This window comes from Musca autumnalis, unplaced genomic scaffold (genome assembly GCF_047663935.1).
Source record: "Musca autumnalis isolate F117 unplaced genomic scaffold, ASM4766393v1 scaffold_2, whole genome shotgun sequence".
NCBI classification, from domain to species: Eukaryota; Metazoa; Arthropoda; class Insecta; order Diptera; family Muscidae; genus Musca; species Musca autumnalis.
The window spans coordinates 212,268,154-212,293,077 of NW_027411755.1; the positions used below are offsets into that span (position 1 = coordinate 212,268,154).

Genomic DNA, 24,924 nt, shown 5'->3' on the forward strand with positions numbered 1-24,924 from the left:
GGCAGAGGAGCAGGTCAATGATTTTCAAATAAAGAAAAAATAAAAAAATGGCATATATAGCACGAATTTTTGTTAACGTTTCTTATATTACAAAATCGTGTTACAAATAATAAATTCAGTACTTTATATCCCTCAAAAGTTATTTATTCCTTTATCCACTGTATTTTGCTAATAGTCCTTATTGCTCTGAAGGTGTGTGTTTATGAGAGTTAGAGTGTAACGTGTATGAACTATGCAGTATTGAATTGTTTAATATTTAATAGCATTTAAATATGCCAACACGTCTGACTGCAATCCCTAATGTATTTCATGTAAGTCCAGATCACAAACCATAGCATGCGGCTAGCCCAGCTAGCCAAATCAAATGCATGATTTATTCTATGAATATTTGAATTCAAATCTAAATGCATTTTGAAAAGTTTAATGTTAAAGGAAGGAAGTAATCTTAATTGGATTCGTTGTAATTCAGAGGGAAATAGATATAAGTGAAGTGACAAGTTAAAACTGATGCAAGGACTATTAGACCAAAAGACTAATCCATTTTCGTAGAAATACTACCAGTCGTTAACAATAGCAATCCGAAATTAAGTACTTAAATAAAAAAAATATTTCTCACGAACATCTCTATAGGGATGTAGTGGGACGGGTATGTTAAGCATTGTACTGTCTGAAAGGACGAAATAAAAGGCAATTAAGCTATCACCAAAATCAACAAAGATATCTCCGAAAAGTATAACTAAAATTCAAAAATTTAGATTTTTTAAATCCCATTATTAAGTAATCTGACGAAATTATCCAAAACCAAGGATTATACCAATGAAAAGTCTTAAAAAAAATCAACAGAAGTCGTCCAAAGATTGAAAAATAACAATGTCATCCCTGAAAGGTGTCATTAAAATAAGCAATAAACGCTCATTAAATGACCACGATTATGTACTCTAAAGAAGGTATTATAAGTCAACGATTGAGTCCTCAATGATGTTCATTAAATATCCTTGACTATTTCCCTAAAATACCTTAGTAATAATTTACTGGGAATTCATTTAATGGTCTGATTTAAATTTCAGAATTATGTAGCTATTCTTGTGATGTGAAGTAAAAAAAAGAAAATATCATCCAAAAGTCGTATATGTATGTCTATTTAAAAATCCGCAATTAGATTATTTAATGGTCCCTAAGAAACCCACGATACTGTCTCTGAATTATATACTTAGAAATTATATAAGAGGTCGAACAACTATTTCATTTCACCTGATTTAATTGGTTGGTCTCAAGACATTTCTTCTATAGAAACTCCCTGCCTCAGTCGTCCTGTTTCAGTTGGTCCATCACAGAATCCGTGCCTCATCTCGTCTTTAAAGATTCCCAGCTTCATTTTGTGAAAGAATCTCTACTTCAGTCACATAGCCTATTAAAGACAATCTGCTTCACGTCATCTATGAAAGACTCTATACTTTAGGCCGTCTATGAAAAATGTCCTGTTGTAGCTCGTCTATGAACGACTAATTGGCCCAGGTCGCCTATAAAAGACTATCTGCTTCAGGTCGTCTAGAAAAGACTGTTTTCTTTGTTGCTCTTATCCCACATTTATTTATGAATGATATCCAGGTTCAACAGGTCTATCATAGAATTTTTGATCTCTACCTCAACTCGTCTATAAAATACTACCAGCTTTAGATCGTTAATGACAGACTACCTGTTCCCATTCGTCAATGAAATGCTCCCAGCTTCAGCTTGCCTATGAAAGTCTACCTGTCCCAGCTTCAGTCCGTCTATGAAAGACTACCTACTTTAAGTACTCTACAAAAGATTTTCTGCTCATCTGTGGAAGCCTCCTTTATGACATACTCCCAGTGTCGGCTCGTCTATGAAGTAATCCCCGTTCTATCTCGTTTATAACATACTCCCTGCCTTAACTCGTGTCTAAAAGACTACTCCTTTAATAAAGAATCAATTAGCTCAGTCTAAAGATAAGCCCCTAAACAGCGACTAAGCGGCTCTATTCACATCAAAGTAGAGACTCGCTTCACAACTTCCTTAAGACTTTGATCAATTTCTCTTAAGGTCCATTTTTTAAACCTGCCAAGATTTTATTGAAAACCCACGATGAATTTCCCTAAAGATCGCAGTAAAAAGTCCACAACCGAATCTTTAAAAATTTCAATCAAAAGTAGACGATTACACGACTGTCAGATTTTACAAAAAGTTCCAAGATAAAGTCATGAATAGGTCCCCTTCAAATCAATGATTAAGTTATTCCAGTTTTTAGCGGTAAATTCACGATAAGGTGAATCATAGGTCTCCTTTATCCAAATAATTCTACCATAGAAAGCAAATAATTCTACGATACTTAATATCCCAGACTAACCCCCAGTTTATGTTTTTCGAAATGAAAATGTGTGCGCATGAAAGACACCCAAACTTTAGTTTTTGAAATATTATTTCATTTGCTTTTGCTTCAAAACAAAAACAAATTTGAAATACACACTCAAATTTGGTAGTTTTTCGTTTTCTTATCGACATACATAAACAGGCCCTAAATCCCCTAAAATCCACTATCATCTTATTCATTGGTCTTGTATATAACCCAGTAAGCTATATTTCGAATGTCTATTTAAAATTCCGCAATTAGATTATTCAATGTTCCCAAAGAAACCCACGATATTGTCTCTGATTTATATATTTAGAAATTGTATATAAGAGGTCGAACAACCATTTCATTTCAGCACATCTATACACACAAATGTTAGTTGGTCTCAATTCATTCCTTCTATGGAAACTCCCTGACTCAGTCGTCCATAAAAACTCCTGTTTCAGTTGGTCCATCACAGAATCCGTACCTCATCTCGTCTTTAAAGATTCCCTGCTTCACTTTGTGAAAGAATCTCTACTTCAGTCACATATCCTATGAAAGACAATCTGCTTCACGTCATCTGTGAAAGACTCTCTACTTTAGGTCGTCTATGAAAAATTTCCTGTTGTAGATCGTCTATGAACAACTAGTTGGCTCAGGTCACCTATGAAAGAATATCTGCTTCAGTAGTGCGATTCTCAAACACATTTTTTGAGTTACCGACAAAAATCTGTAAAATTTAAACGCAAAATTATGAATAAAATGTTCAATAAAAGACGACAATACTCCTACTATCGGTAGAACTTTACGACTGGTTTTTATTCGTCGCTAACATGCCGAAAAACCGGTAATTACCGAAATTATGAGCATTGCAATTTTACTGACAATTGTCGGTAGCTCAAACATTGAGTTAGAGAATCGCACTACTGGTCGTCTATAAAAGACTATCCACCTCAGCTTGCCTATGAAAGTCTACCTGCCCCTGCCCGTCAATGAAAGACTTCCTGCTTCAGCCCTTCTATGAAAGACTACCTATTTCAGGTAGTCTACAAAAGATTCTCTCCTGCCTTAATTCGTGTCTAAAAGACTACTCCTTTAATAAAGAATCAATTAGCTCAGTCTAAAGAGAAGTCCCTCAACTTCAGCTGGCTCATAAAAACTCCTCTAAGCTCGTCTATAAAGACTTACTTCTGCTCTATAACGACTCATTTCGGCTGATCTATAAAGACTCACTTAACGTATGTAAAGACTCACTTCAGCTGGTATATAAAAATTCACTTCAGCTGCCCTATAAGGACTCACTTCAGCTGGTCCTTAAAGACTCGTTTCTGCTGGTCTATGAAGTTTACTTTCTACCTCGTCAACAAACACTCCCTCAAGCTTGTCTTTATTTGGTCTATAAAGACTCATTGCGGCTGGTCTGTAAACACTCATTTCAGCTGGTCTATAAAGACTCACTTCTGCTGGTCTATAAAGACTACCTTCTACCTAGTCAACAAAGACTTTAGCTCGTCTATCAAGACTCATTTGAGCAGAACTATAAAGACACAGCTCAGCTTCAGCTCCTACAAGGACTCCCTGCTTCAGCAAATCCTTAAAGATTTCCTTAAGTTCGTCCTGAAAATTACCCCTAACTCATTTATAAATATTCCGTTCAGCTAACATCTCAACAAATCCCATCAGCCCGGTAACATAGACTAATTTTCTCAATAACTTATGCTCTGAAACTTACTTAGCTGTACTTTACATTCCTCTATTTTTGGTGCTATATTTTGCCAATTCGGGTGTTTTCTAATTTCTTCTTCCACTTGCTGCCTCCTTCTAAGCCTTGGTCTTCCAGTTCTGCGTGTACCTCCAGTATTTATACGCCTTTTTAACGCGTTCATCATCGTTCATTCCTATGACATGGCCGAGCCAACGCAATCGTTGCTTCTCGATACGATTATCTGTATTGATGTCGTTGTATAGCAGATAGCTCGTGGTTCATACGACGTCGATAGTCAACTTCAACGCAGATTTGCCCGTACATCTTTCGATTGCGCAATTATCCAGGTTTCGGAACCATACATCAGCACGGGTAGTATCAGTGTTGTGTAAAGCGTTGTTTTTGTTCGACGAGATGTGGCTTTGTTTATAAGCTTTATAAGCTTAAGTAGCATCTGTTGAACAATACAAATATTTTTGTTATTTCACTACCGATGTTGTTTGTTGTGTTTATGGAGGTGCCGAGATAGACGAAGTGTTTTACTACCTCAAAATTATAGGACCAACTTTCACGGTTAGTCCGAGCTCTATGGACGCATTGCGCGTCAACACCATCAACTTGGTCTTCTCGTCGTCTTCCGTCAGACTCATTTTAGTAGATTCTCCTTCGACCTTCTTAAAGGTTACATCTTTTACTTATCGGCCCATGATGTCTATATCGTCAGCATAAGCAAGTAACATGTGCCTATTGGTGTAAATTGTGTCATTTCTTTTAACATCTGCATCTCGTATGACCATTTCCAGCATAATGTTGAACACGTAACACGAGAGGCTCTCTCCTTGTCTGCAACCTCTTTTGGTACTGAACTCTTCGGAGAGGTTCTTTCCTTCTTTCTTTCATTTTACAAAGCCGAATGAGTATTTCGGCGATACCAAATTCAGACATGGCTTGGAATACCTTTGAACGTAGGGGGCTGTCGAATGCTGCTTTATAATCGACAAAAAGGTGGTAGGTGTCATTCTGCATCTCTTGGATCTTCTCCAGAATTTGCAGCAGGGTAAATATCTGGTCAATGGTGGATTTGGCAGGTCTGAAGCCGCACCGGTATGACCCAATTATTTCGTTGACCATAGGCTTTAGTAATTCGCACACTATCCCTGAAACTATCTTATTAGCAAAATGGAGCGGACATATTCCTCTGTAGGTAGAGCACACTGTCTCTCTGTTTTCATTGCAGCTTACCGATGTGCAACTTCCGTGTTGTGCGTGAGTTATGGTTTCCTTCTTCCAAGAATAAAAGATGGGTTTTTGGTTTTACCGATTTTTGACTTTATTTTACGATGTCACCTTTCAGAATGATTTTGTTACAATTTTTATTTCTTAAGCAAGTATAAAACAAAGTTACAATAGTGCAATATCATCATAAATGCTATTTTACAAATTATGCTTTTTTAGTCTAGATTGGTGGTGAAATATGGGCATGAGGTTGTCGTTCTATTTTGGTTGACTGTAGGAAGTAAAGTTGAATGTATCTTTGTATGTTTATATTATTGTATTGGTCAGCTTTTTGGTGAAATGTAAGTAAGAGGTTATTGCTCTAATTTAATGAACTGTGAGAAGTATATATGTATGAATGTATGTTTGTGTGTATGTTTATATTTATTTATATGGTTACATAAGAATGTTTTATTAAACAATGTACATGTATGTACAGGTGTTTATGTAACTAGTGTTCGCACTTTATTTGCAACGTTTAATCGGTTACGTATCTTTACTACAACAAGGTGGTGGTCAGAGTCTATATTTGCTCCTCGGAACGATCACACATCGAACATGCTCGAAGAATGTCTTCCATCTATCACAACGTGATGAATTTGATTTATTGTTCTTTAAACTGGAGACAAACAGGTGCCCCTATGAATATCGCGATGCATAAATTTGGTACTACTACCTACCATGTTTTTTGCTGCTGCGAAGTCTATCAGCCTCATTCCATTGTCAGGTGTTTCACTGTGAATACTGAATTTCCCGACTGCTGGACCAAAAGTATTCTCTTTTCCCATATTGGCATTAAAATTGCAATAGAATAATTTTAATGTCATGAGCAGGACAACGGTCATATGTTTTTTCTAAAGGCTCGTAAAATATATCTTTGGTCTGCTCGTCCTATTTTTCGGTGGGAGCATGAGCGCAAATAAAGCTGACGTTGAAGAATTTAGCTTTTAATCGAATTGTAGTGAATCTTTCATTCACTGGTGTGAAGCTGAGATGAGAGAGAGACCAACATAAGTCCAGGAATTTTCCATTCTAAAGCCAGGGCCGTTGCTTTGTATCTTTCATACCCTACGTCACCCATGCTCTGAATCTTATTTGCAAAAATTCTTTAAAAATTCGCGATGTTTGCTTTATCAATATGTGAACAACACAATCCGTACTTTACTGCACCTCTTTAATAACTATTCTCCTGTCAACCCAAAGCAGTTTAAACAAACATTCTACTTTAATTCAAACGTCCTGTTTATTTTAAGCTGCAAAAAAGAAAGAATGAAATGAAAAACAATCAACATTTACTGTTTTTGATCTTTATGGACTTAAAAATGTGACAGGTTGCTTTATCACATACATACTCACATACTCTCTCTTATACAAATATATATAAATAGACATATTTATTTTGTGTCCTTGCTGTAAGAACATCCTTATATTAAAAAAAAACAACAACAAAAACCTGCAACATCATCAGTAAATGTGAAAAAAAGAAAACAAAAGAACAAACAAATCCAGTTGTTGTTGTCACAAACATTGTTGCAATATTCTTTAGCATCGTTTTTATCTTCCATGAAGTGAAAGAGTTTATTGTTGCAACCATCGTCTGAGAGGACAATATTCAAAGAGCTGTAGCAGCAACACACAGCAGTTAAACATTACTACTTTCCCTGTAAAAGTATAAACAGTGAAAATATAGTGAAACACTTTATCATCCAGGCGATATTTACGGAATTTTTTCTAGGAGTAAGCAGCTTTGGTTGCTGTTGTTGTTTTTGGTGTGAAACAAACAACAAAGTGTCTTTTAGTTTTGTTAACGAGGTCAGTGTGATAAGCGGGGAGATTATGTAGATTTATTTTTATGAATTTTGAGACTTAAAAAGTTGGATTCGGTTATATTTTGTTATGTCAGAAAGCTGGCGTTATCTATATTGTCTTAATTTCGTGGTATTTCGCATGTCATGTTCTGCAGCATATGCCATGCATTCTAAGCATTGTTTGCAAAATAATCGCAATTACAAACTTTTGCAGAAATTCTAGAGATTTTTCTGCCGTTAAGGAGTATGAAGATTATCCATTTATGACGATCTTTTTAATCAGATTTAAACAGTTCAATCATATTTAAACAGCTTCAGATAAGATTTATTCTCCGCTTTATTGGCACAGCTCTTTTCGTTCCTGGAACGAACCTTATTTATATTGATTATTATTCACTCATGTTTATTAAAGTTTTAAGTTTCCTAACTTTAAATCCTTTTACAGATAGTTGCAACTCTGAACTTCATTTTTTTACCCCACACATGCACAATACACACAAAATGCACTATATGTTTATTTTAAGGCTTAAGGTCAGCTACAATTCTCAAGCATATATTTTTTAAAAGTAAGCTCTTTGCTCTAAAGCCACTTGTAAGACATTCAACAATAGTTGATGGTAACACTAGCTGCTGACCATCTCTCTAGGATGCTCACATATCGTTACTAAGCTCTTTTGGATTTAAGTTTGTGCGCCGGCAACCAAAAGCCTTAAGTGAAAACACATACGCACACACAGGAATATACATATCTGTAGAAGAAAAATGTTAAGCGCTGCATTTGTTGTTTGCCATTATTGTTTACGTTTGGCACTACATTTTTATGTACGTAACAGAAATGAAAATAAAAAAAACATATTTTTAAAGCGTAAGTGCAGGTGGGGTTAACGGGTTAAGGCAAACAGCTACAGGAGTTTTAACATTTAAAGTGCAGACTGTTTTCCTGTCCTTTTAAGGTGTGACCCCTGCTTATCACTTTCAAAAAATCGAAAAAAATATATCGACTTCTTTTGAAGTACAGGTAAAGTGTGCCGCAACAAATTCAAGTTGATCGGAGTGAAATTGGCTGAGATATTACCGTTCAAAGTGAAGAACCCGCTGCATTTTGTGTATAGAGGAGCGACTTAAAACATTTATAAATACGGCGCCAACGATAGCTTAAAAACGAATGGACCGATCTTCATGTATTTTGGTGAGCTTATTAAATACAAACGAATCTGGTCTTTAAGCGAGACAGATTTTTTGTAAAAAGATTTTCCCCCAATTTAAAAAAAGATGTTTTATTTTTATACACTCCACCAAAATATGGAGGGTATAATTAAATTAGTCATTACGTTTGTAACCCATCAAATTATTCATCGGAGACCCTATAAAGTATATATTGATCACGGTAAAATTCATTGATATAACCATGTCCCTCCGTCTGTTGAAATCAAGATACAGTATGCAATTTTTAAGATAGAGCTTTGTAATTAGGTATAGGAGTTTCTATTACTCCTAGAATGTTTGGTATTGTAAATGGGCTATATCGGTCCACGTTTTGATATAGCCCCCATAGAACACTACCACCCGATTTTCGGTATTTTGAAGGTTGTGACCACAGAAACACACCGAAATCGCTGAAATTTGGTATTTAGTCTTTGTCCACGTCGTCGTTATAGGTCCACGTTTCGATATAGCCCCCATAGAACACTACCTTCCGATGTTCGTGAAATTTTACCGCGATTTATTTAAAAATCACTTTAGCGATTTGTTGTTGTTTTTTAGATTTTTCTAATGAACCAATTTCAATTTTCACTTTCATTGCCGAACGTTGCCGAGACTTTGAAAGCGTACATAACCTCAAAATGTTCTACTTTCTTCAAAAATTCAAAGTGAACACCCATTTAATAACTATTTATACACATAAATGATGATAGGAGAGCATTTTTAATAAATAGATATCGAATACTTTCTAATCAAATCGTTACTTATGCTAATATCGTGATTTTGTTTCACCCTGAACGTATACAAGTAAACATATTTCGTTAACAAGTTTTTAAAGATATTTGGATAATACATATTTGGCAGCCTGCCATGTAACGGTATAATTTCTCATACCAAAAACAAAATTTATTTTTATTATATTTGAAGTGTTTCTTACAAGAAAGTAACACAAAATAACTGAAAGTAGAAACTGCGAAATCTGACTTTTGGTCAGTAAAATGGGCTGTTTGACCTATAGTGCACACAGTGGTAAGGGGTATTTGCATTTGTATGTAACATACAAAAGGAAACGAAATAGACCCACAGTTCCTTTTGGGGATATACATATAATCACTTTCTGAGTCGATTTATGCGTGTCCGTCCATCTGTCCATGTATTTTTGTTCGCAACATACAGGTCGCATTTTTTGTCCGCTTCAGCTGAAAATTGGGGACTACAACTTTTTTAGCCATAGGAAGAACGCTATTGCTTTTGGTGAAAATCGGTTCAGATTTGGATATAGCTCCCATATATATTTTCGCCCGATTTCACGTATTTGCTGCACCAAACACGCTATATACGTCCAATTTTGATGAAATTTTGAATGTGTGACTGAATTTTGTCTACAAATAAATGAGCCAAATTATATCGAAATCGGTTCAGATTTGGATATAGCTCCCATATATATTTTCGGCCGATAGGGGCAAGTCCATACTTCCTTGACACCGTGTGAGGTGGTTGGAGCGCAAGATAACTCTAGAACGGATCTGCCGATTGAAGGGAGTAGTCGAATTGGTCCATACTTTACACATCCTAATACATCTGCCTGATATAGATCAGGTTCAAATATGGACTATATTTGTTTACTCCATCCGGTACCTCCCCCACAAAATTTCGGATAAGTTCACTTTAAGACCTGATATCGAATCACTTTTATTTTTGTTGAAGCAACTTGCATTCGCTGCCTCAATTACGATGGTAAAAGTCCATACTTCTTAAGAAAACAGCACGAAGGGTGTACAACCATATGTAGGGGCTGGAGATCCACTTCCATAATGATCAATGTCGATCCATTCCTTTTACTATCTCCTCCGCAAAACTTTTGATATTTAATCCTAATCAACATTTTTGTCGGATAAATTTTGGATAAGTTCAGTTTAAGACCAACTCTCGAATGGCTTTGATCTTTGTTGTAACAACTTCTATTCACTGCCCTCCATACGACGGTACAAGTTTCATCAGGGGCAAGTCCATACTTCCTGAGTAAATAGCCTGAATGGTGCAAAAACCCCTATGACACCATGTGTAGTGGTTGGAGTGCAAAATAACTGTAGAACGGTCCTGCCGATTCGGTCGAAAATTTGGGCTTCGTAATATTTTGTCCAAACTTATTTTAAGTTCGAAGATAAGCCATATCGGTCTACTCCTTCAGGTACCTCCCCCACAAAAGTTCAAAAATGTTCGAAAAATTGTGCGCACGATAACTTCTGAAGGGAGTGACCGATTTGGTTCATACCTTACACATCCTTATATACCTACCAGATAAAAATTAGGTTCGAATATGGAGTATATTTGTCCATACCTTCGGGTACATCCCACCCAAAATTTCGGATAAGACCTGCTCTCAATACACTTTGATTTCTGTTGAAGCAACTTGCATTCGCTGCGTCAATTACGACGGTAAAGGCTTTTTCAGGGGCAAGTCCATACTTCTTGAGAAAACAACCCGAAAGTTGTAAAAAACACCTATGACACCTTATGTAGTGGGTGGAGAGCATGATAACTCTTGAACTGATCAACCGATTTGATCCAAAATTTGGCCTTCGATCCTCTTGGACTATGTCGGTCTATTCCTTTAAATACCTCCTCCGCAACACTTATGACATTTAATACCAATACAGGGTTTTGAAGAGACCATAAATACATTCGAACTGTCCGTAGAGGAAAGTTTCAATTTACACAGGCTGAGGGTATACCTTTGTCGGCAAAGCCGACTGATCCTTTTTTACTTGTTTTTTAATTGTTTTACATGAATAATACCAATTTTACTTTAGAAAAAAATGGAATTTTTGGAATGGCGCAAACTTATATCAAACGCTATGATACATTCTTAAAATGCTGAGGCGTGACTCTAGAAATATCATGGTGTCTTCGACTCCTGCGTTGAGAAAATTTGGGACGTATAACGAGCTTAAGACGTGATTATGAAAGTAGACCATCTGAATTTTAAAAAAACGCACAGTGGCCAATTTTCCCAAAAACCTGGCCAAAACTCCAAAAATGAATGGCTGATTTCATTTTTCGTAATTTTTAACCCTTAGACGGTCATCATTATGCGACAACTGGAGAGGCATCACTATATTAAACACTATTTACAAAATAATGTCCATTCTTCTAAATGATAGATTGCTAAGCATAGAGAAATCTCTGCGTGACGAACAAGCAGGGTTTCGACCAAACCGAAGCTAATTAGATCAAATTAACACACTACGTATAATAATAGAGCAATCTATAGAATGGAAAACACCACTATATCTCATATTTATTGATTTCAAAAAAGCTTTCGACTCAATAACCCGTGAAGCTATATGGGCAACTCTAGCAGCGAAAGGGGTGCCACAAAAAATAATCAATATAATCAAGGCAATGTACGAGAGCACCACCCTCACTGTTCGTCACTGCGGCCTCACAAGTGAACACTTCCATACGAATGCGGGAGTTAAACAAGGTTGCCCCCTTTCCCCCCTTCTATTTGCAGCAGTTTTGGATGAGATTATGGTAAATGTATGTTCCAAAAAAAGAGGTATTAACTGGACCTTTGACCGACACTTGGAAGATCTTGATTATGCCGACGATATATGCTTACTGTCACACAACTTTAATCTAATGCAGAGCAAATTAGACGACTTAGTAAAAATTGCAAAAACTGTGGGTCTAGAAATAAACACAGCAAAAACATACGCGATGCGAATAAATAATACCAACGCAAACAACTTCATGATTGACAACAATCCTATAAAATACGAAAAAAGCTTCTGCTACCTCGGTAGCATCATGTCTGCAGACGGTGGAGTAAGCGACGATGTTGAAAATCGGATCAAGAAAGCAAGATCAGCATTCGGTCGCATGAGAAGAACGTGGAAATCAGCACACATTTCAAAGAACACGAAACTTCGGCTTTTTAACAGTTGTGTAAAATCAACATTACTGTATGGCAGCGAGACTTGGCTAATGACCAAAAGCGTGGCACACAAATTACAAACATTTGTAAACAAATGTTTGCGCATCATATTAAAAGTGTTTTGGCCAAACACCATATCAAACGACGAACTCTTAAGACAGACAAAGGAAGATCCAATACTGCAACAGATTATAAGACAAAAGTGGAAATGGATTGGCCATACATTGCGCAAACCAATTAACAGCATCACAAGAACAGCCTTGGAGTGGAACCCTCAGGGAAACCGTCGACCCGGACGTCCAAAAAATACATGGAGGAGAACCATAAAGACTGAATTAAACCAGATAAATAAATCTTTCGATGAAATAAAATTAATATGTCAAGATAGATTAAGATGGAAATGTATTATAGAAGCCCTATGTTCCCAAGTGGAATAATAAAGGAAAAAAAAAAGACGGTCATTAAAGGGGTCTTTTTGGACCCTTCTCATATAAAATTATATCGTATCAGATCAAAATATTCTACAAAATTTGTTCGCCACCAATTTCTACTAAACTCCAGAAATATGCAAAATTATAAACACATTTTAGGGTTAGGGACGTACTTTATATGGGTTTTGGCAAAATTGCCATACAAAGCATCATTTTAGAAGAATGGCGTCAAAGACAAAAATGTTCTCCGCTAAATTTCACTATAAGTCATTAAAGAAATGAAATCTCTATTTGCATTACATACAAGGGAAATATCGGTATCAATTTTGCCAAAATACCAAGAAACTAAAATAGGGTTGCAAGATTCTACCATTTCTACAGTTTTGGAAATGTTTGAGTTAAGATCACTTGGAATCCTTGCACTTTAGGTGTATAATGTCTTTGGCAACTTTACTGAAAAGAATGCGAGGAATAGTTTTCTTAAAAAAATTAACCTTTGTGCGAGTCATAAAAGGGTTTTTTTGGTCCCTTTTTCTAAAAATCTTTAAAATCTCCAATGACATGTGATGGAATCAGATCGAAATATTCTAGAAATTTGTTCGCCATAAAATTTTACTATATACCCAAACGCCAGAAAGTGACCCTTTAATATATTCTGACATTCTGAATCAAAGAAAATCTGTACATATCTGCAAGACAAAATATCACATAAAAACGAAAAGTGCAAATATGTGCAGGATATTTCGATGGAATTTGGTAAAAAACTCTTCCCTTTTTATGAAAGGATAAGATACACAGCCCAACTCGATCTTACTCATAACTATTTTCATCGCTTTTTGTGCAAATAGATCTTAAAAGAATCAAACACGAACATCAATTGTTAAAAAAACGCGCATTTTATTCGCGACACTGAACGTTTTAAATATGTCAATTACAAAAACAAATATTTAAAACCCGTTGTTTATTTTGGATATTATAATATTTTAAAAAACAACATGAATTATGAGAAAATTTTTTTTCCAAATAGGGCCACTTTGACCTGTTTTTATACGCACTTACTAAACAATAAACGTAAAATAAATTGGAAGTAGTGCAATGTGGACTAGTTCTTTCACGGCATGTTTTGATGCAGTTCAAACGGAATCGTGAAAAAGGCAGTCCATTCCTCACATTTTAACTGCATTTGGATGCAATCCAAAGAATCACATCCACTTGTCACATTTTAACAACAACCGGATGCAGTTCAACGGAGTCGTGAAAAAGGCACTCCAATTCCTCACAATTTAACAGCATCCGGATGCATTCCAAACGGAGTCGTGAAAAAGGCACTCCGTTCACTACATTTTACTAGCAGTTGTTAGAGATCCCTACATGTACATAAATCAGTTTGTACATCTCTACAGGCAGCGGAATACATTTCCAAAAAGAGATAATCGTGTTAACATTTCCAAAAATTTTTTAATACAAACTATATAATATTTAATTTGTGAAAATTTTTCCGGTAACTAACGAGAAGAAAATTTCCCAATGGAGTGCTGTTGGAGTACATGTCGAACTCTTAACTGGTGATGGAAAGACAATATCAAACCCATTTAGCAGATGAAGCAACAACAGTTCAGCTTGGTTTAAATGGAGAGCGGAGGAAACAGGCATGGTTGCCATTAAATTCAATGGAGAATTTTCATAATTTGTGTTAATGTAATAAAGTTCTTAATATTTTTGGTTTACACAAATAAGAAATGCATTTTATTTGTTCTGGGATATTTTGTAATGGCTTGCACACATTCCGCAGAATGTATCAAAACACGTGCTTTGGACTGCATCCTATTCTACCCCCAAAGGCTTAGTTAAAATGCAATGCCAAAGGGTCAGTTAAAATGCAGTGCCAGAGGGTCAGTTAAAATGCAGTGCCAAAGGGTCAGTTAAAATACAGTGCCAAAGGGTCAGTTAAAATGCAGTGCAATGGAGTGCATCTTTCAGTAGTCACGCTCTTGTAAAAATCATGAGTGAAAATGCATAATTTGATGCACTTTTAAATCACTTGTACATATGATTTAACTGCCTCTTTGGAGGCAAACTTTTTGCTGGGTATTTTTACACGCAGTAGACTCCTATAAACAATATTTGACACTATTTAGTGTAAATTGATACAACTGTTTTTTTTTCGATTTTTGGCCAGGTTTTTCGGAAAATTGGCCTCTGTGCAACGCCAATTGTGTAAGCTATCCAAATTTTATTTTTTTATTTTAACGAAGAATATATTTTCTGTTGTTAATCGAAAAGACCAGAAGAACTTTTCATCACTACCAAATAGATTGTCGACTGTAGTGAAATATAAAACATATAGCAAAATTTGTCAATCTATACCAATATTCAAATCTTTACCTATTATTATATATGTATGCCTAATTGTTCCACAAACATTTAACGTTTCTCGTTGCATTGTTGATAAAATAAAAAGAATTTTCTTTGGTGATCTCTGATTGGTTAACATCAAACAGCTGGTCTTTAAATACTGTGAATTTAGCCTTTTAGTAAGAGTTCTCAGATGACTTTCATTTATAGTTAATACTGATTGCGTCGCTATTGTTACCCTAGGTCACCGCGTTTTGTACAGGTGGTGGCCTTGCAATAATATACATATATTTATGAAAATAGCGCAACTGAAATTTTATATTTACGCCCACACAGGGATAGTGGTATAGGCTATCATTTAGTCGTATCTTTGTTCTTATGATGCAGATCCAGCCAAGTCGAACATAGCCATGTCTTCTTATTCGTAATATAAATCTCTCATTAAGGCTTCATTATCATATAGCTTTAAATTTCTGTATATAGTATAATAATGCTATATTTACTAACAACAAATACATCAACAAAATCGAACTTCATTGTTTTACTAATCGCAACTTTTTTTCCAAATTTTCTTCTCTCCCTCTACAAAACTTTTCCTTCAGGCAACCAAATAAACGACAGCAACAAACGGCAAATTAAATCCATTAAAAAAGTGAAAATTGAACAGAAAACAAACTAAACAAAAAAATTATAAACAAAGTGAAGGCTACAAAAAAAGTGAAATTATAAAAAGTAAATTGTCAACTTCAAATTAAAAGTGGAAAAGAACACACATAGAATAACGAAACGAAAAGAAAATAACGGAAAAAGAAAACGAAAGGCAAACATTCAAAATTAAGAAGTTAACATAATGTTAAGTTCGTTGGATGCTTTGGCTAGTAAAATATCACCTGGCTCAGGAAATAATTCTCCGTCCCAGCAGCAGCAACAAAATCAGTCGACACAGCAGGTTCAACAAACAACATTGTCACGTTCCATTCTACGAAGTCCTTTGTATCAGACAGATTTGAAGCCAGACACACACGATTGCCCAGACAACCAGTCAAATCAGTCATTACGTTTAAACGGCAATCAAGCCCACCATCCTCATAACAATCACAACCACCACCATCATCATCATCATAACAATGGCCTCGATAGCAATGGCAACAAATTATGCCACATCACTCACAATTCCATACATCCCTATCACAAACAACCGAATTCACCGAACAACAATGGTAGCAGCAGTCAACAATATCAGCAGCAACACCAAAACCAGTCCCACCACAATCACCTGCTGCATCAGGCCAAATTGGCCAACTACCAGCAATCATCATCAAATTCATCACCGCCCACCACACCATTGCCGTTATCCTCATTATCACCCCAAGAATGTGCGCAGCAACGACAACAGCAGCATGAACTTTTTCAGCAGCAGTTGCAGCAGCAGCAACAACAACAACTGCAACACCAGCAGCAACAGCAACAACAACTTCAGCAGTCATCATCAGTTGCATCGCCTCCTATGTCACCACCAACACCCACGTCGCAGTCTTATGACGAAAATGATTCCCAGCATGAATTTGGCAGTTGTCTGAAGGAAAAGTAAGTAAACAACCGTAACAACAATAACCAACAAAAAAGAAACCCAAAGCTTCCAACTCCCAAAATGAAATGCATTGTTGTCATTTTCCATTCATTCATTCTGTTTCTTTCGTTTTCTTCTCTTATTCTTGCTTTTATGTTTGTTGTACGATAAGAATGTTGTTGCTATCGTTTGCCTTCCGCCCCCTTCTTTTTTGTTCATTGCCGTTGATTTTTTGCCTTTACCCTGATTTTTTTCATTTCCCATTTGGCTGTTTTTTGGTTTTTCTCTTATTTTCCTCCCACATTGTACTTCTTGCTGCATCTGATTGTAATTGGATAAAAGTTATCCTGATATCTTTTTCTGTTTTTTGCTAATGTTTCATTCATTCATTCAACTGCGTTTTCATTTTCATTGCATTTTTATACGCTTCACGTTCAACGTGGTATGGACGTGAGGGTATTTCTAGTTGAACATTATGTTTGTAACCAATGGTGGGCAAATTGCGAGAGACTCATGTATTTTTTACACTTTTGTGTGTGAGGGAGAGCATTTCTGCCCATCAGTGTTTGTAACCTATATAAAATAATTATGCTTAGCGACCTAGTGGTCTCTATGAGAAGACGGTGTTCTCAGAGAAGAGACGAGAAGAGAAGAGAAGAGAAGAGAAGAGAAGAGAAGAGAAGAGAAGAGAAGAGAAGAGAAGAGAAGAGAAGAGAAGAGAAGAGAAGAGAAGAGAAGAGAAGAGAAGAGAATAGAAGACTTTCTGGTCTTTTACGAGAAGATCTTCTGGTCTACTATGAGAAGGCCTTTTGGCCTTATATGAGAAGACCTTCTGGGCTTCTACGAAAAGACTTTCTGGCCTTCTATGAGAAGACCTTCTGGTCTTCTATGAGAAGACCTTCTGGTCTCCTATAAAAATACTTTCTGGTCTTCTATAAAAAGACCTTCTGGTCTTCTATAAGAAGATCATCTGGTCTTCTATGAGAAGATCTTCTAGTCTTCTATAAGAAGACCTTCTGGTCTTCTATGATATGACCTTCTAGTCTATTATGAGAAGACCTTGTGGTCTTCTATGAGAAGACCTTGTGGTCTTCTATGAGAAGACTTTGTGGTCTTCTACGAGAAGACCTTGTGGTCTTCTATGAGAAGACTTTGTGGTCTTCTATGAGAAGACTTTGTGGTCTTCTATGAGAATACTTTGTGGTCTTCTATGAGGAACGGCGTGGCTTTCTCTGAGAGGTCCCTCTTGTCTTTAATGAAAATACTTTCTGGTCTTCTATGATAAGACGGTGTGGATTTATATGAGAAGACTGCGTGGTCTTCTATGATTGGACCTTCTTGTCTTCTATGAGAAGACCTTGTGGTCTTCTATGAGAAGACGGTGTGGACTTCTATCAGAATACCTTGTGATCTTCTCTGAGAACACCATGTGGTCTTCTATGACCAAATCACTCTGCCTTCTGTGAGAAGAGAGTCTTTCTGTGGTCTTCTCTGAGAAGACATTGTGTCTTCTATGAGAAGACCATATGATCTTCTATGAGAAGACCTTATGGTCTTCTATGAGAAGACCCTATGGTCTTTTATGAGAAGACCTTGTAGTCCTCTATGAGAAGACGATGTGGTCCCCTATGATAGAACGGCCTTGTCTACAATGAGATGATCTTCGTGGTCTTCTATGAGAAGACTTTCGTGGTCTTCTATGATAAAACCTTCTGGTCTTCTATGAGAAGCCCTTCTGGTCTTCTATGAGAAGACCCTCTGGTCTTCTATGAGAAGACCTTCTGGTCTTCTATGGAAGACTTTTGGTCTTCTATGAGAATATCTTGTGGTCTTCTATGAGAAGACTTTGTGGTCTTCTATGAGAATACTTTGTGGTCTTCTATGAGGAACGGCGTGGCTTTCTCTGAGAGGTCCCTCTTGTCTTTAATGAAAATACTTTCTGGCCTTCTATGATAAGACGGTGTGGATTTATATGAGAAGACTGCGTGGTCTTCTATGAGAAGACCTTCTGGTCTTCTATGAGAAGACCCTCTGGTCTTCTATGAGAAGCCCTTCTGGTCTTCTATGAGAAGACCCTCTGGTCTTCTATGAGAAGACCTTCTGGTCTTCTATGGAAGACTTTTGGTCTTCTATGAGAAGACCTTCTGGTCTTCTATGGAAGACTTTTGGTCTTCTATGAGAAGACCTTCAGGTCTTCTATGAGAAGACCTTCCGGTCTTCTATGAGAATACCTTGTGGTCTTCTTTGAGAAGACGGCGTGGCCGTCTCTGAGAGGACCTTCTTGTCTTTAGTGAGAAGACTTTCTGGTCTTCTATGAGAAGACGGTGTGGATTTGTATGGGAAGACTGCGTGGCCTTCTATGAGAGGACCTTCTTGTCTTCTATGAGAAGACCTTCTTGTCTTCTATGAGAACACCTTCTGGTCTTCTATAAGAAGACGACGTGGCCTTCTCTGAGAGGACTTCTTGTCTTCAATGGGACGACTTCCTGGTCTTATATAAGAAGACCTTCTGGTATTCTATGAAAATACCTTCTATGAGAAACCAGAAGGTTTTCTGTGAGAGGACCGTCTTGTCGTCAATGAGAAGACCTTCTGGTCTTCTATGAGAGGACCATGTGACTTCAATGAGAATACCTTCTGGTCTTCTATGAGAAGATCTTGTGGTCTTCTATAAGAAGACTTTGTGGTCTTCTATTAGAAGACCTTGAGGTCTTCTTTAAGAAGATTTTGTGGTCTTCTATGAGAAGACAGAAGGTTTTCTGTGAGAGGACCGTCTTGTCGTCAATGAGAAGACCTTCTGGTCTTCTATGAGAGGACCATTTGACTTCAATGAGAATACCTTCTGGTCTTCTATGAGAAGATCTTGTGGTCTTCTATAAGAAGACCTTTGGTCTTCTATGAGATGGACTTGTGGTCTTCTTTGAGAAGATTTTGTGGTCTTCTATAAGAAGACTTTGTGGTCTTCTATTAGAAGACCTTCTGGTCTCCTATGAGATGACTTTCTTGTCTTCTTTGAGAACACCTTCTGGTCTTCTATGAGAAGACAGCGTGGCCTTCTCTGAGAGGACTTCTGGTCTTCTATGGGAAGACTTTTTGGTCTTCTATGAGAAGACCTTCAGGACTTCTATGAGAAGACCTTCAGGTCTTCTATGAGAATACCTTGTGGTCTTCTATGAGAAGACGGTGTGGACTTCTATGAGAAGACTACGTGGTCTTATATGAGAAGACCTTCTGGTCGTCTATGGGAAGACGTTCTGGTCTTCTATGAGAAGACCTTGTGGTCTTCTATGAGAAGACCTTCTGGCCTTCTATGAGAAGACTTGAGATGACTTTCTTGTCTTCTATGAGAAGACCTTCTTTAAGAGAAATTGGTGGATTTCTATTTGAATACCTGGGGATCTTCTATAAGAAGCACTGTGTTTTTTTTGAGAAGATCTCTTGTTCTTCTATGAGAAGAACTTGTGTTTTTCTTTGAGAACACTTATTGGTCTTCTTTGAGAAACTACACATATTGTGGCCTTCTTCTCTAGAAGACTTTTTTTTCTGGTCTTCTATGAGGAGACTTTCCTGTCTTGTATGAGAAGACTTTCCGGTCTTCTTTAAAAATAACTTCTGGCCTCCTGTGAGAAGGCTTTCTGGTGATCTTTGCGGGACATATTGTGGGCTTCTATGAGAAGACGGTGTTGTCATTTGTGAGAGGACTTTATGGTCTTCCATGAGAAGTTCTTATGGTCTTCTCTAATGGGGACCTTCTGGTCTTCTGTGAGTAGACCTTCCTATCTTCTCTGAAAAAAACCTTCTCGCCTTCTCTAAGAATTCCTTGTGGCCTTCTATTAAAATACCTTGTGGTCTTCTATGAGAAGACCTTGTGGTCTTCTGTGAGATGGCCTTGTGGTCTACTATTAGAAGAGCTTGTGGTCTTCTTTGAGAAGACTTTGTGGTCTTCTATGAGAAGACCTTGTGATCTTCTCTGAGAACACCATGTGGTCTTCTATGAGAAAATCACTTTGCCTTCTGTGAGAAGAGAGTCTTTCTGTGGTCTTCTCTGAGGAGACCTTGTGGTCTTTTATGAGAAGACCCTGTGGTCTTCTATGAGAAGAACGTGTGGCTTCTCTGGGAATAGGCTGTGGTCTTCTCTGAGGTCACCTTGTTGTCTTCTATGAGAACATTATGTTTTCTTCTGTGAGAAGAGCTTCTGGTCTTATATGAGAAGACGTCAATGTCTTCTGTTAGAAGACCCTGGTGTTCTTCTAAGAGATGAACTTTTGGTTTTCTACGAACGTTTTTGTGGTCTTCTATAAGAAAACATTGTGGTCTTCTTTAGGAAGGGCTTATAGTCTTCTATGAGAAGACCTTGTGGCATTTTATGACTGGCCTGCAAGAACACTGCAGTGGTCTTCTAGGTGAGGACCACGCGGTCTTCTATGAGAAGACCAGTATTCTTCTATAAGAAGACCTGGTGGTCATTTATGAGAAGATATTGTGATCTTATATGAGAATATCTAGCGGTCTTCTATAAGAAGATCTGGTGGCCTTCTACTAGAAGTCGTGGTGGTGTTCTTTGAGAAGAACTTGTGAGAAGGTCTGGTGACTATGTATGAAAAGACCTGGTGGTCATCTATGAGAAGACTTTTAGTTTTCTATAAGAAAAAAAAATTATACAAAAACCCAGAAAATCTTTGATTACATATAATTACTGTAATACTTAGAGTCTAAGTTGAATATGCACGTTCAAAGTGTGAGTGAGATTCCGTATGACCGACCGTTTTTAGTTGTTTTCCACTACCACTGTTACCATGGTTGCATTTGTGCTGTGGATGGTCATTGGCTTTGGGGGAGAACGTGTTTTGTCTGTTTAACTAACTATCCTTTTTGAGAGGGTGGATGGGTGAGTGTATGTGCTTGTGTGTGTGTTTGCGTGCGTGCTCGCCTGATGGTGCATTTGTCTGTGATAGTATCAATTTACTAATTTTATTATTTGTTTGTAAGTAATGAGGGAAAAATACTTTAATTTAGTTTTTGGTGTTCTTCTTGTTTTGAATGAATTTCTGTGCAACAGATAAGATAGCGGATGTTGTGCATGACCGGAAGGGTAAGACACTTCTCTCTTTTCGCTTTTTGTATCCACTCACAGTTTTATACAAAGTAATTTTGTTTAATATGGAAATTCTTCGGATTTAAAGGAATCTTAATTTGTTAGATTTTTATTAAAATTTAATTTAGATTCCTTGTACAAATGCAATGCGATGTTGTAAGCACACAAAATTTGTTCTAATTCGGTGATTGTTGTTATTCACATTTGCCTTTGGCATGTTAGAATATTTTTATTCTGTGGCGTATTTAAATTCAGGCTTTCGTATTTAAAGTTCTTCGATGTCACTATTCTAAATTCAAAATATTCCATTTTAAACTAAAGAAGTACATATTATTCCTTGAGGACTTTTGTTTGGTAATAAGCCTAAAGAACATATAGCCTCTTTTTTTCGTATTAAATACACATATACATGTTTAAAATAACATACATATTATGTTAACATATTGAAATCCTTCGTATTGGCTTAAAGGAAACATTATAACCGAGTGTGTGTGAGTCATATTTGCCTGTGGGTGGTAGTGTAAATTTATGATGTGCCTACATTGTGGTTTGAAATGAATCATTTTCTGGTTGTGAAGCTCCAGGCATATGTATATTTAACACATTTAACACTATGTATACTATACATATACCACACACATACTCATGCACACCCATATGTACATTCCCAGTCAGCATTTTTTGAAAATTTTAATCAAATTCGAGTCTTTTTTGATCCGACTGCACGATTAAAAAGCTAGAATATGAGCTCATTTTCTGATCATAAATGACTCCTTTGTCGGTAGGAAAACATAACCTCAGGCGACTCTTCTAAACGAATCACAAATGAGTCTTTTTCGAGTCGTATTTCAATCATTTATTGGTGTTTTGTTGATTAATTTCGGACCCTTTTTCGAGTCTTTTTAGAGTCATGTTTATAATCATTTATGAGTCTTTAGGGAGTCATTTATGAGTCTTTTTGTTAGACGAAATAAATTAAAAAAATTTTCTTTTTATTCTTCTTTCCTTTGTTTTATAGTCTTTTCTGCTTTGTTATGTCTTTTAATTATCCTTTATGTTGCTTGGTGGTTAGTATACTGCTTCTTCATTTCACTTGGCAAAACCTGTTGTGTTGTGTTTGTCTGTACCTTTAACATTATACGTTACATTTATATCAAAATTTTGTAGAAAGTGTATATGAGAATTTTATTTTTTATTTACAACCAAATAAAAATAAAACAAAGCAATCAGTTTTTAATCACCTAACTGTTCAAAATATGATCAGAGTATACATAATTATAATCACTTTTCAAACACCTGTATGACCCTTTTTTGATTAAGCATTTTTCAATCTTCCAGATGATCAAAATGTGACAATAAATAACAAAAAATTGTCACATTTTAAACACCTCAATGATTTATTTGTGATTGCTACACATTTTTTGTTGTATTTTAAATTGAACTCTTTTTAATCATTACAGGGAGTCACTTTCGAGTCCCTTTCTGATCACACAAGCGACTTAATCAATTTTTGATCACCAAAAGGACTCTAAAAAGACTCCTCAATGTGATTTTTGAAAAAACAGTCTTCTAAATGCTATCTGGGTTTCTACATACCTTTGTATTTTGTATATTCTCCCACTATGTTAATATTATACAATATCTGTTGTGTGCTTTTAGGCAATTTATATGACAAACATTAAATGTTACTTGTAAAAATTACAATAAAACAATGTTAACAACATACATACAGCGATATAGACGAGGAACAATGACATGAATGATTGCATGATGTCAACTATTTGTTTAGTTTAATATAAATACTTATTTGGTTTGGTGGGTCGTTTACAATTACCATCATCGTCGTCGACTCTGGTTTGCGTTGTCGTCACCGTCAATTTATTGCGGGTGTCTGGTTGGGTTGTTAGTTTTTTTTTACTGTCGTTTTTGGGTTTTATCCACTTAGTGTTTGGTTGCGTTTTTTGGTTTATTGGCTGTATCCGGCTTTTAACTAGTAATGCCAAAGCCTATTAAGAAAGGTCATGATTTAATAGGATTTCCTGATTAAGCGATTTTTCACTTAGAGAGAATTTTTCGTAATAGAATTTTATTGGTGTTTTGTTATTAGAAAAGGGAGAGGGAAGGAAATGTTGTGGAAGAATGACGTGATTTTGAGATAGGGAATGCATTTTTATACGCTCCATCATAATATGAAGAGTATACGTATTTTGTCATTAGGTTTGTAAAACAATTAAACAATCGTCCGAGACCCTATAATGTATACATAAGAGTACATGTTGTTAGTGAGGATACAATTCTAAGCTGATATAACGATCCGTCGGTTGAAACAAACTACAGCTCGTAATTTTTAAGATATGATTTTTTATATTTGTACAGAAGTTCCTATTACTCCTAGGATGTTTGGTACTAAAAATGGGCTTTACCGGTTCACGTTATGTTTTAGCCCCATGGATCGGTACCTCCCGATTATCGGATTTTAAGGGTTTAAGCTTCAGCATCCCACATCATCGAAATGATTGAATATAGATATGTAATCTTCTTTGGGGCTACAAACTTTTCTCCAAAAATGTCGTTGTAGGTCAACGTTTTGATAAAGCTTCCATAGTACGTTACACCCGTTTTCCGGTTTTTTAAAACTTTAGTCGCTTTAACCAGCCGAAGTAGCTGAAATTTTAAACTTTGTCTTCACTAAGGTTGAAAAATTCCTTTTGAATATTTCGCTCTTTATGTTTATTATACCCTCCACCATAGGATGGGGGTATATTAAGTTTGTCACTACGTTTGTAACTACTCGAAATAATCATTGTAGACCCCACAAACTATATATATTCTTGATCAGCGTGCAATTCTACATCGATATAGCCATGTCCGTCCGCTTGTCCGTCTGTCCGTCTGTGGAAATCACTCTAGCGTCCGAACGGATTGACGTAGGTGTATGAAATTTTGGGAAAATCTATTATTTGTACGTAGGACTTTTGGTATTGAAAGCGGGCTATGTAGGTCCACGCTTTCGTATAGCCCCCATACAAAATGACGCGTGACGCGTCGTCGTTTTTAGGAATTTTTAAGATATTTGTCCCATTTTACCACCGAATTGGTTGCAATTTGGTATTTTGTGTCTCCAGAGGCCAAAAAACATTCCTACCAAAGTTGGTTTATATAGGTCCACGTTTTGGTATAGCCCCCATA

General features: G+C 36.5%; 1 protein-coding gene across 14 annotated transcripts in view; it reads left to right on the forward strand.

Annotated features, from left to right (window-relative positions):
• Window positions 1-24,924, forward strand: part of bru1 (bruno 1) — a 703,720-nt gene that overhangs the window by 212,876 nt on the left and 465,920 nt on the right. For 13 of the 14 annotated variants that reach the window (XM_073970790.1, XM_073970786.1, XM_073970797.1 and 10 more), the window contains exon 3: window positions 15,673-16,657. The exons of the other annotated variant lie outside the window; for it this stretch is intronic. In XM_073970790.1, coding sequence (XP_073826891.1) covers window positions 15,921-16,657 — 737 coding nt within the window. In that variant the 5' untranslated portion in view covers window positions 15,673-15,920. The remainder of the gene's footprint in view (window positions 1-15,672; window positions 16,658-24,924) is intronic. 14 annotated transcript variants of the gene reach the window in all.